Below are 13,677 nucleotides of genomic sequence, written 5' to 3'. Positions count from 1 at the left end.
TTACTCTACAAACACACACCTTTGTTTACGTTTGTGTGTTGCTCGGCAACCACTTTGTTGCAACCACAACTGATTCTGAGGAACTACATTGTTTGGTGGAAGAATACTGTTTTTATTAATATCATTACACTTTATTTGCTCGGTTTTATTTTGTGAAACCTTACTACGTATATGGAATAACAGTTTTATAAAAGCAATAAGCCCCGTGAAGCCACGGTTTACAGTGAATTTATAACAGCTAAGGGGGTTTTAGACACTCCGCTTCGCATCGTGCCTAACAACGCCCCTTAGCTGTTATAAATTCACTGTAAACGTCTCGGTTACGTATGGTAACCCTGGTTCCCTGAAGGAGGGAATGGAGACGTCACGTCGGATGACCGACGAATTGGGATCTCGCTTAGAGAGACCAATCCACTTAGAATGTAAACTAAATGAGCCAATGCACATTGGCATGCGATTATTGCATCCAGCTGTTGCTGATCACAGCGTGAGTATAAGTAGGCAGCTGGTGCAGCGCATATTCAGGTTTTCGCTGAGGAGACGAGCCGGTAACCCGGCCGCTCAGCGGTGGTACAGAAGCTATGTCGACAGGATGTGACGTCTCCGTTCCCTCCTTCAGGGAACGAGGGTTACCATACGTAACCGAGACATTCCCTTTCAGTCGGTCACTCTCGACGTCACGTCGGATGACCGACGAATTGGGATCCCTACCAAAGGGCCATAGCTATTGCCCCTTCCAGTGTCCTGTGGAAGCCTCCTGCGCCCCTACTTTTTGACGCAGGCCAGGACTTACCACAAGAAGACCAGCTACTGCTGCTATGGCACTACCCACTCAGTAAGACTGGACACTGGGAAAATGTACCCGTACCACTTGGAACAGGGACGTTGCGGAAGCCCCATCCTTCCCGAAGGAGGTTGTGGAAGCACTTACACATATGAACAACCGTTTAGGCGCATATGGAAGATTAGAGGTGATTGTAACCCTCTTGCCTTAGGTCTTACATATGGAATCCAGCCCTCTACCGGTTCTCACGGATTCATCAAGTGAGGGCCTGGCACCGGACGCTCCGCCACGTCTGGCTGCCGAGGGGATGGAGGAGCTCGACAGGGTCTATGATATGGACTCTCTGGAGCGGCTTTAGCGAGCCGACCCAAAGCCGGGGCATCTCAGTGCTTCTACCCATTTGAGGAGAGAACACAGGAGGATAACAGCTCCACACGAAGGCTATAGAATCTAGCGAATGTGTTAGGGGTCGCCCAGCCCGCAGCTCTACAAATATCTGTCAGCGAGGTGCCACGAGCCAGCGCTCAGGAGGATGCAACACTTCTAGTAGAGTGAGCTCGCAACCTGAACGGGCAGGGCACACCCTGTGCCTGATAAGCCAGGGTGATGGCAAGGCGCACTGCCAGCAACTCGAGGCAATTGATGTGCCAGTGCAGTTGGGGGCCCGTCCAAACCCCTGACACTGCAAGCCCGTCGAACGTGGCCCCCCAGCCGGTGGTTGAGGACACAATTGCATCGCAACCGACCGCTCCACCGGAGGGACCTCCGTATACCCCCGCGCTGCCCCGCCCCGCCATCAAGGGTGGTGAGGGAGGACGAACCACTGGGGCGGTTTCTGGCAGTGAAAGGTGCCGTCCACGACCCAGTGAGCTCATCATGCACCTCCGGGAAGAAAGGCCCTGAGAACCTGAGAAAGAGTGGGGCCCTGAGAACCAGCGCGAGCCACTCCGAGAAACCAATCGTCCAGCCTCGAGGGTTCGGGACGCGGTGGAGGTTTCCACTCGAGCCCGATGCTCTCGGCGGCCCGGGAAAGCATAGCCATTATTTCCGGATCTGAATCCGGCACCGCTGGTAGCCCAGAGGGATCATCCTCTCCAGCAAAGTCTGGCTCACCCTCCGATGCAGCAATCAACATCCGATCGTCGGGGGGAGCACTGAAAAATACAAGTGGTACCCCCCCGGGAGGGTCCAGCCTGTTCTCTTGGCGGCTCCACTGGCTGCGAAGTGCCGGCGGAAGGAGGAGTCCTCGGAGGGGAATTCCTCACCGTCACCGTAAGACCAGTCCAGATGCTGCCGCCAGGGGGAAACCTAGGTCTGGGCAGCGGCACGGGCACCCCGCCCCTTTGCAGGAAACGAAGTCTGGTCCGCAACTCCAAGACGGTCATTTTCCCGCAATGGGAGCATGACTCATCCACGAAAGCCACCTCAGCGTGCTTAAGGCCCAGACACGAGAGGCAGCGATCGTGACCATCACCCGGCGCCAGGTAACGACCGCATCCAGAAACGCACGGATGGAAGGGCATCTTTAAAAGACGCGTCTTTAAAAAGACGTTTCCACCTGTGAATGCTCTTTTAGAACTGCTCTTTTAGTGTGCTGAAGCGCACAGGGGAGATGGCCGCCTGCAACACAAACAGGGGGTAGTGCAGCCTGATGTGTGCAACCCACTCGACACGGGAAGAACCACCGCCGCTGAAGAGCCGTACCACCAGCACGAGAGCTTCCTAAGAGAGTGCTTGTATTCGAACTCGTAGTTTCACTGAAGCAGAAGATCAGGAGCAGAACGATGAGACCGCTCGGCTCCGAAGCGAAAAGCTGAATATGTGCTGCACCAGCTGCCTACTTATACTCACGCTGTGATCAGCGACAGCTGGATGCAATAATTGCATGCCAATGTGCATTGGCTCATTTAGTTTACACTCAAAGTGGGTCGCTCTAAGCGAGATCCCAATTCGTCGGTCATCCGACGTGACGTCGAGAGTGACCGACTGAAAGGGAACCATGGCTTCACGGGGCTTATTGCTTTATTTACTCACCACATCCTCTAGTTGGACCTGGATCTGCCGATGAACCTCTGCCATCTGGAACAGCGTGTCACCTGAATCAATATGAATTATGAGAAGACGTCAAAAGACATTGCACACAATCAGAAAAACTCAAAGCATGAGAGCCATCACAATTTACAGACGTACTATCAAACACGACCCGATAATGCCATCTCACTCACATAAACCTGACTACATCAAGCTCACACTAGGGTCATTTTAAAGTTCGGTCTATAATGTAACAACTGCATGTTCATTTTCTAAAATGCATGAACTTGTCTAAACTGTAGGCTGTGGTGTATGTGCAATTATTTGTCTGAACACAATTGAAAAGAGCGATTTCTTCCTTCAGAGGATGTGATATGCGTGGCATTGTCTGTCCATTCTTGCGTTTCATTGAGGGTGAATTTGTGGTGTTTTGTTGTGGGTTCCAGTGGGCCGAGCCTTGGATGTTGGCCTTCTTTATCCCCTACTGAGCAACAGTGTGTGTGCGGCTTGGCATCTCTCCCTCCCTCTCGTCCACCCCCGCTGTTTTCAGCAGCACAATGAGATCATGTGGTGTTGTTAATCTTTCAACAAAGGCCTCTCTCTCTTTTGCCCCTCTCTCGCTTTCTCTTACTTTCTTCATCTCCATTTTAACGTACAGGCTTTGCCTCTTCATTCTCTTCTGCTGTAGTCACTTGGTTTCACGCTTTCATTTCCTGCAAACGCTGATGTACTATGAACTTGAACAATGTAGTTATATTTACTAACATTTTCACATTCAGTTCTCACCACTAACTTTACTCTGCCGGACGTGTCGCTTCAGAAACAGATTTGAATAGCCCTAATTAACTAAAACTAAAATTATACACACAATAATATTACTAAAATAAAATGAGAATGGGAAATCTAAAAATAAAAACATTCAATGGTACTAAAATAACACTGGGTCTAAATCATGGGAACACTCTCTCTCTATATATATATAAATAAGTCAATGAAGTCAACATTAAGGCACTTATTGATGATGTAGTGTAGTTTGCAGAAAAACACACTTTGTAATTATAAAATTAGATTTGGGTCACATAATAATATTAGAACATAATTAGCATGTTGCAACATTGGCGCTTTTATCAGAACAACAGTCCTGTCTAATAGCACCTTGTTTCTGTCCTAAACACATCCTCCAATCATCACAACCTTCAAATAAATCCCTCATAACCGTCACTTTAAGTGCATTAACTGCTCTCCCTGTTACTTAACTCTCTCAAAAACACATAAAAAAGAGTTTAGTTCTAACATAAACTCTCTTGTTTTATGCCAATTCATTTGAAATAATTAAGTGGAATTACATGACAACATCAATACTTTAACTGCAAATGTGCTGTAAGTATACTGTACTTGCAATGACTTCACTTTGGTGCAGTAACTAGGTTGTGAACCTGACTACACAATCAGTTTGAGAGATTATTTAACTTTGAGGACATTTATTTACTCAGATCTTTCTGGTGTATTCACTGTGTTTGGGTCTGAAGTGTCTTACCTAGTTCCTTTGAGCCCTGGCTGTCACTGGCCAGCTCTCCTAGTTTGACCAGAGTGTCAAAATAACCCTTCGCTGCTATTGTGACGCCTGTAGAGACAGAGAAAGACAGAGAGAGAGAGACATAGAGAGACATAGAGAGAGAGTGCATACATGATTGTTGTTTGGCAGGCGAAGTGCTGATGAACATACATCAAAGTTCACACTGATTATCAGTGGACTTTTGCCCATTACAGAGAAAATTAACTATTAAATAATGATGTCTGACCCGTCAGAGCCTTTTCATAGTGTTTGCCCATGGTGACAAAATTCTTCAGACTGGGGTTGAACTGGTCCAGAATGCCCTGAACACAGAATCAGCAACACATTCAATACATGAGGTGGAATAATGGAAAATGCTCTGTGTCAGTGATGCTCTTTTTTATTCTTATTCAAAATACTGTTAAAAATACAATTCACAATGACTGAAATATACCTTTAGAATTCATTTATATATCATACCTGGCAATAAAGCTCATTCTGATTCTGATATATATATATATATATATATTTGTTATTTAAAATGAAACAAGTCTAGATGGTGTTTAAACAGTTTGAAAAAAAGAATTAAGTGTTTTGCCCTAATTTGTTTTTTTTCCTAAAAAGAATAAAAAAGAAGTACAGAAGCATTTTTTTTATATTTATAACAAATATATATAATTATCGCTCTCACTCTCTACATATAGACACACATATGTGACCCTGGAGCACAAAACCAAAAAGTCTTAAGTCACTGGGGTATATTTGTAGCAATAGCCAAAAATACATTGTATATGATGATGTATATGATGTATAAATCTCAATTTCAAAAAATTGACACTTAAGACTGGTTTTGTGCTCCATGGTGACATAGTAATTAAAAAAAAAAAGTTTTTTCTTTGCTTGACAAAATTTTTTGTTATGTGGCAAGAAAGAAAAAACCCCAGGAAATTATATAATATAGAGGATTCATAAAGAGGTTATAATTTTTTTCATTATTTATGTCAATTATTTGTTGTTGGTATATGCATGTTTTTTTTTTTTACACAAAATGTGAGAATAAAAACAAACATGAAGAAAAGATTACATTTCTAAGATGTCTCCTTTTATCATCCTGGATTGTCTATTTATTGTTCCCTTTCACTGAACACATACCTTGTAGACATTTTCTGTCATTTTGTTGACCTCATCTGACCGTGACATTGTGCTTCTCTCTCCAGATCAGTTCACCTCACTTCTAGACGTCACGAAGTCACAGCACACGCGGATACACGGAAAGAAAGAGAGCAAGAACGTGAGACAGAGAGGATGAATCCGGCTCATTCAGTGACTGCATTAGCTAGAGACCTTCTGCCTTAAAGAAGAGTGTTAGTAACCAACAACACTCTTCACGGCAGCCATTGACTTCCATGGTATTTTTCTTCTCCATACTATGGAAGTCAATGGCTACTGTCAAACATTTGGTTTCCAACATTCTTCAAAATATCTTCTTTTGTGCTCAACAGAAGAAAGAAACTCCTACAGGTTCATAACAACTTGATGGTGAGTAAATGATCACAGAATTGTAATTTTTGGGTGAACTAACCCTTTATGAAATTGTAACTAGAATGTTTAGATGTTTCGATCACATCAGTTTACCTGCTCTTATTCTAAAACACTGAAACTAACTGAAGTTGTGACAACATCCCCACTGGTCTGAGGAATGCTTTCCTCTAGATGTTATAACATTGCTGAAGGGATTTGCTTCTATTCAAGCATTAGAGAGGTCAGGCACTGTGTGATTGAGGCCAGACTCGCAACCGTCGGCACAGTTTATCTCAAAAGTCTGGACTCATCAAGATCCTGCACATGCCACTTCTGTGTGTCTTGACGAACCATTTTTGTATGGATGTTCATAAGGATATTGTCATTCAAAAACAGGAAACCGGTGTCACAATGCCACAAAATAATGGTCTAAATGTCACTGCATGCTATAGTGTCAGTATTTTCCTTCGGCCCGAACCATGGAAAACCCATGACAGCTCCAGATATTTAAACCAAACCCGATCAACAGAAAGTGATCTTTCCTGGAATTAGGAAGGAATTCATTTTTTTTTCTGCAGGAATTTGACTTGTTTTGTTGGACATGTGAAATCCTATATCATTTTAAACAACAATTAGGCATGCAGCATTGCTTTTATCAAGTCAACTTGAATTTATTTGTACGGTGCTTTTCACAACTCACAGTGTTTTAAAACAGATTTATTGAAAATCATGATGTTAAAGGGTTAGTTCACCCAAAAATGAAAATTAGGCTTGCGTATTACTCACCCCCGAGGCATCCTAGGTGTATATGACTTTCTTCTTTCAGACGAATCCAGTCGGAGTTATATTAAAAATTGTCTTTGATCTTTCAAGCTGTTTAATGCCACTCAGCGGGTGTTGCATTGCTTCAGTCCAAAAGCAGTTAAATAAAAAGCGCCCATCCATAATAAAAAGTGTCTCACACGGCTCCGGGGGGTGAACAAAGGCCTCCTGTAGCGAATCGATGCGTTTTTGTAAGAAAAATATCCATATTCAAAACGTAATAATCACTTTAATGTAGCTTGCGCCAACAGTTGTACACAGAAGCAGCTTCGGGAGGATGACGTATGAGGTCAGCGTTGCACATGCGCCGATGAGTCTCGTGAAAACCAACGTTTGTTAACAGGAGCAAAGTAAGCAAAGTTTCCTTACCTTAGCAAAGGAAAACCAGTCTCCTCTTGGCTTATATTGAAATCCTCCGACATTCTTCTTTACAAATCCTCGTTACTTCTAATTCTTGACCGTTGTTTTGTTTTGATCTCTCCGCTGCGCTTCCGCGTGCGTCACTTCTGAGCGGCACATGCGCAGCACTGACCTCATACGTCATTCTCCCGGAACTGCTTCCGTATACAACAGTGAGCACAAGCTAGATTCAAGTGATTATTACGTTTTGAATACGGATATTTTTCTTACAAAATCGCATCGATTCGCTACAGAAGGCCTTTGTTCACCCCCCGGAGCCGTGTGAGACACTTGTTTTATGGATGGGCGCTTTTTATTTAACTGCTTTTGGACTGAAGCAATGCAACACCCGCTGAGTGGCATTAAACAGCTTGAAAGATCAAAGACAATTTTTAATATAACTCCGACTGGATTCGTCTGAAAGAAGAAAGTCATATACACCTAGGATGCCTCGGGGGTGAGTAAAACGCAGCCTAATTTTCATTTTTGGGTGAACTAACCCTTTAATGTTTAAAATATCTTAATTTCTGCTTTCGTTGTAGTTGGATTCATCAGATTAGAGCTGGACAATAATATAGTTTACATTTTGTGATGATACAAGCAATAAAGCAGTTGAGATTTGCTATATATGTTGCTTTATGTGTGTGTTTAAAATTGGACATAATTATATATCCAACTTTATATAAAGAGCTGGGCAATGATGTAGTAACGTTTTGCAATGAAATGTATGCAGTAGTATATCATTAATACATTTTACATGAGTGGCAAAGGATGTACTATATATCTGACTTTTATTATATCACTTCACTTCAAGCATTCATGGCACACATTAAAACATTATTTATTAATCTAATTCATTCTGCTAGCATATCTAATATCTGATATAATTGAACATGCCACAAAAATGTCTTGCAATCAATATGTAGTCAGGTTGATTCAATCATAAAATTTCTACTCGAATAATACCAATTTAGTTATTTGACAAAACGTTTCACATACACTTTATGAATTTCAAAATAAGGACCAGCCCTGTTAGTGACCCTCGAGAGATTTCATAGTCTGAGTCTGGCCAAAGCCATCCTAATACACTGTTATTGAATGTCTTAAGTTCATGAAATTGAGTCTGACATGTCACAGTGCCCTGAGGAGAGCAGTTCTTCCCAAACGCAAGCGCAAGAGTCAAGCCGCTGAACAAACACTGCGCTCACACAGTTTCCCTTCTGGAAAGATCGTGAATCAGAGATTCCAGTCAGGATTACCCATCACATAAAGCTTCAGCTCTGAAGGCCAGTGTTTACAGCAGGTCAGCGCTCTCATGTGTGTTATTAGAGGAAGATTAGGAGGAAGAATTTGTCCTAAATGAAGAGAATGAGTGAGATCCCCCGAAAAATAACATTCTCATCACACGACACTTCATTTCACGTCTTCTCTTCCCTTGATTCACACTGAGAGCTGATGACTAATAGTTCACCAACTATTGTGATTCACCCTCAATTCATGACATGTAAGTATGCTTAGAGTGTCATTAAAGACTCTACGAAAAGGGGCGGAGCTACATAAGGACTAATGTTTTTGTGCTAAAGTTTTGAGAACATTATTAAAGACCAGATAACTTTAAACAAATGTTCCATTAATGTTACTGCGAGAACATTTGTTCATATCTTGGGGAGAACCTTGCCAAAACATTAGACAAGGTTCTGAGAACGTTCTCTGTTAGCTAGAATAGAAGTGCCCTTAAAGTGACAACACTGAAGCTTATTTGTGACACTGGACCACAAAACCAGTCATAAGGGTCAATTTTTTGAAACTGAGATTTATACAATCTGAATAAATAAGCTTTCCATTGATGTATGGTTTCTTAGGATAGGACGAGCTGCAGGGTTTAATTTGGATTTGTCTGTGCATGTTTTCTTTACTCTCATAGATTTTGTTACCATTGCCATACATTATACGACTGATAGACTGCAACGGTTAAAGTTAAAAATCATCATATGTGTTCTACTGAAGAAACAAAGTCACCTACATCTTGGATGCCCTGGGGGTAAGCAGATAAACATCACATTTCCATTTTTGGATGAACTACTCCAGGGTCACATTTAGCCCTAACATCCGCATATTAGTAGTACCTTAGAGTAGTAATATGTACTACCATGCACCTGTCAGGGGTAAATAATGCACAAAGTTGTCCCTTTAAGGGTTCTGCCCCAGTGACAAGGGCGCATCCCTTTTTGCAAATAGTCAGCCTTTAGTTCACATAACAGCCATTAACCATGATTTGATATGTCTAATAGAAACAAGTGGTATTGGGGGGCGGGACATTCCTATTCTAGAGTGACACTGATTGGACAAAAATGTTCAAGCAGCTCTGAGTGCAACATGAGTCATCTGAATATATGATTCAAGATTCAAGATTCAAGTAGCTTTATTGGCATGGTAAAAAAGTATCTTTACATTGCCAAAGCATAGAATATATGTCTATTTCATGGAAGAGAAGACTGTAGATTTTAAGTGAGTGCATCTGCCAAAAGTTACATGTCTGCAGCTTTTCAGAGTCCAATTAAAAGTAGATGACCTCAAAGCAAAACCACATGATAAGATTTAGGAATATTAATCTTTAGGACTAACTCCAGACAGACACAGAATGTATTCCTACTTACTGCATGAAAGGTTATAGATATAATTGTGTCACTGCATATTTTGTTGCCACGTTCCATAATCAAATAAATAAATATATTTCTATAAATTGTGACTGTATACAAATTTGTGCCTCTAATTTTTTTCCCAGCTGACACCTGTTCCCTGTAAGAGCTGGTGATTAAAGTGATGTTATTGCAATGATACAGAGATGAAATATGAGGTAAAGGTGGCGTTATGATTCTGCTGATGTAACAGTGAAAGGCTGGAAAACACGTGATAAGATGATATGAACATGACATTTCAATAGATGTTCTCTTCATTTTAGCTGCTTCTCAATGCAATAATTCACAATCAGCAAAACAAAGTTTAGTAAGCAATGCAACTTTATCAGCCGGTGGATTTACAATGCCAATCACGTCCATCATAGTAACCGCATTGTCATATTTCTTTCAAATGGCACTTGTTGCACTCGTTGTAGCAGATTGTTAGTTTGATTGTATTATGAAGTAAATTAACTCCAGTGGTTTGTGTTATGTGGAGGTTTTCTCCTACCTTTTCAGTGTTCATGGTTTCCTCAGCGCTTTGTCTGTGGTTTTTCTTCTTTTCCTTCTGACCTTCCCTTCTTCAGTGGTGGGGGTAGTCGGTTTGTTTGACCCAGTAAATCGCTCGCCCACCCCTCACCCCTCGCCCTGTGTCTCCCAAAGCCCTCACTGGATCCAGGTCAGAACACACTCACTGCTCGCTGCTCCTCAAACTCATCAAACTTTACTCTTCATTCCGCTCGAAATGTCCATTTGCCGTCGCGATGTAGAGCTCGAGCGGCTCGGTCTCTGTCTCTGTCCCGGACAATGTCTCCTTACTCTCTGTCTGTGTCTCTCACTGGGACTGAATGTCAATGAGGTAACGGGACAGCGCTGTGAATAGCGCCTCTGCTCATTACAGGAGCAAATCACACACACACACACACACACACACACACACACACACCAACACTTCACTTTTAATTCCATGAATACAATCTCAGAAGTGGCATGTGCAAACAAATGTTGCTAGACCCTTTTCTCACGTTCCTTTTGCCTGGACAGTATTTTTGTTGGTTTTGAATGTAATAGAATTTTATTACCATGTCAATCAGGGTTGATAAGGACAATTGAAAATTAATTAAAACAAAAAAAAAAAAAAAAAAGGTTCTTCTGTGTCATCACTGTGAATTAGAACCTTTATTTTTAAGAGGGAAAAATACACACAAAAAATATTGTAAAGAAGCTTCATTTCGCATTTACAGTTTTTCTCAATCGTTCTGACACTTTTCTCCAAAGTAATGTAATTGCTTTCAAAACAATGTACACAGCCATCTAAACACATGCTTATCTTAACCAAACTGTTCAACTTTACCGCAAAATGAAGCACTGCATTTTTTTCTTGTAAAGCATTTATTTAAAGTAAATATTAACATCAAGTGTTTTCTATTGATTATAAAACATATCCAGCTATAGATGCACAAATACACTAATGAAAATACATGTTTGTTGTAGAGTTCTTCAACAGGGATATATGTGCAATGCAGTATATAGTGCTGTGAAAAAGTGTTTGCCCTGATTTGTTCTGTTGTTGTGTAGATCTAAACGAAATACAACATAAAACAAAGGCAACCCGACCCATCAGCCATGTGAAAAACTAATTGCCCTTTAAACTTAAATCTGGTTGTAAAAAAAAAAAAAAAAGGTTCTTCTGTGTCATCACTGTGAATTAGAACCTTTATTTTTAAGAGGGAAAAATACACACAAAAAATATTGTAAAGAAGCTTCATTTCGCATTTACAGTTTTTCTCAATCGTTCTGACACTTTTCTCCAAAGTAATGTAATTGCTTTCAAAACAATGTACACAGCCATCTAAACACATGCTTATCTTAACCAAACTGTTCAACTTTACCGCAAAATGAAGCACTGCATTTTTTTCTTGTAAAGCATTTATTTAAAGTAAATATTAACATCAAGTGTTTTCTATTGATTATAAAACATATCCAGCTATAGATGCACAAATACACTAATGAAAATACATGTTTGTTGTAGAGTTCTTCAACAGGGATATATGTGCAATGCAGTATATAGTGCTGTGAAAAAGTGTTTGCCCTGATTTGTTCTGTTGTTGTGTAGATCTAAACGAAATACAACATAAAACAAAGGCAACCCGACCCATCAGCCATGTGAAAAACTAATTGCCCTTTAAACTTAAATCTGGTTGTGCCTCCTTTAGCAGCAAAAACTTCTATCGTACTTGTACTGTTTTGTCAATAATTATTTTTCTCTTAAGGACTAGAATCAAAATGTATCTCTAAATCCTTGTTTCAAGCTCTACAAGAATTTGTACATTCAATTTTGTTTACCAATTTTTCAGCGTTTTGGATTTTCGGAAAAAGCTTTTTTTCCCCCTCTTGGTCCGGATTCACATGACACTTGGCATGCATCATCCCAAAACCCTCATGATTGAAAGTTTTCTAAATAATTTTGGTTTATCAAAGTTATAAGCCAATGAAATGGCCTGACATTGCCCATTCTGACTATTGGACCTATTTATTGTGTAAATAATGTGCTTTACCTACAATCCACATAGACTATAGGTCATGGACTTCATAGGGGACATACGTCAAAAACATGTCACAAATTATTCAGCAGCTGTTGTGAACAACTCATTTTTGTGGAATTTACTATGTTCTCTATGCACAAGATACATGAGGCTGTACTACATTTAGTGAGAATCTTTGTACAAAACGGCTTATACCACTTTAAGAACCCTACTTTTTAAACTCATGCTCTGGTTTGCAGGACATTTGATTTGCACCATTTTGACTCCAGTTGAATTTAATTGTTTAGCTGATATGGGCTGATGTATTTTGGGGTTTGGCTCATTATGACTAATTGGCCTAGTTCTTGAAAACACAATATACAAACCTCACAAAACTGGGTATACATGAAAAATTATGTAAAAACTTACAAAATGTCAATTAATTTCTGATGCTGGGTGTTTCTGCAGTTTCTAAATGATAAATCATTTATGTCAATGTGAGTGACAGAAAAAAGGCTGTAATACTTGTCCACTAGAGGGCGACTAACCACAGGATAAGATATATATATATATATATATTAATGTTATTGAATTGAATACATATTTGTCTGAAAATAACAATGTTAACTGAATATACTGCTTACTAATTAAAATGAGTAGACAATATAATTTGTATCTTAGTGCTTTGACAATGATGATCGCTGTGTGCGGTTATATTTTTATTTATTTATTTATTTGCTTGTACTTTTTATTGAGCTGTTATCATTATAAATAGTATTTAAAATGAGTATTGAAAGTATTTTAAAGTAACTGAGTAATTTAAAAGTATTTTAAAATAAGAAAAATTGAGTCTTGAAGTTCAGAGTGAGCTCTGCTGCCTTCTTGCGTTTGGATCCAAAACTTCAGCCTTAATATTTTTTTGTGTGATTAGCTTGAAAAGTAGTAAGCTGACATAACAGAAACGTCAATGTTTTATATGCAGTGATGCAAAAAAAAAGAAAGAACGAAAAAATTGTTAAAGTAATCAGATGACATGCGTTTATGATCAAAGCACTCTGACAATAGAAATAAACTTCAAGTGCTGGAGAAATGTTTTCTTTCTTTCTTTTTTAAATATATTTATTATGTTTTAATAAACCCCACATACGCACGACCGGAAGCAGCGGAAGCGCTCGACTGTGGCATAATAAAAGCTCCGCTGCTTTCGAGCAGTGTGTCACGCTCATTCAGCGCCTCGTTTCGCTTCGACAGCTTTCAGCCTCACCCTGCTTCATTCTACTACGTTAATAAATCATTAGCTCATCCATGAACATGATTTCTGCCCGAGTCCCGTCGGATTGCATCGGCTGTGGGGATGAAGAC

The 13,677-nt window shown here is 40.3% G+C and overlaps 1 protein-coding gene across 2 annotated transcripts in view; it reads right to left on the bottom strand.

Moving 5' to 3' along the window:
* LOC107726248 (brain-specific angiogenesis inhibitor 1-associated protein 2-like) overlaps window positions 1–10,625 on the bottom strand; it is a 25,181-nt gene extending 14,556 nt beyond the window's left edge. Inside the window, exons 1-5 of one of the 2 annotated variants that reach the window (XM_016535778.1) lie at window positions 10,302–10,625; window positions 5,523–5,604; window positions 4,618–4,693; window positions 4,353–4,439; window positions 2,819–2,880 (exon numbers count right to left, since the gene is read on the bottom strand). In XM_016535778.1, coding sequence (XP_016391264.1) covers window positions 2,819–2,880; window positions 4,353–4,439; window positions 4,618–4,693; window positions 5,523–5,570 — 273 coding nt within the window. In that variant the 5' untranslated portion in view covers window positions 5,571–5,604; window positions 10,302–10,625. The remainder of the gene's footprint in view (window positions 1–2,818; window positions 2,881–4,352; window positions 4,440–4,617; window positions 4,694–5,522; window positions 5,605–10,301) is intronic. The other variant, XM_016535779.1, reaches the window with a different exon arrangement.
* Between the last annotated feature and the right edge of the window lie 3,052 nt (window positions 10,626–13,677).

Source organism: Sinocyclocheilus rhinocerous, unplaced genomic scaffold (genome assembly GCF_001515625.1).
Source record: "Sinocyclocheilus rhinocerous isolate Xijiao unplaced genomic scaffold, SAMN03320098_v1.1 scaffold216, whole genome shotgun sequence".
NCBI classification, from domain to species: Eukaryota; Metazoa; Chordata; class Actinopteri; order Cypriniformes; family Cyprinidae; genus Sinocyclocheilus; species Sinocyclocheilus rhinocerous.
Note: the sequence above shows the minus strand (reverse complement) of the source record. Positions and strands in the feature narration are given on the sequence as shown.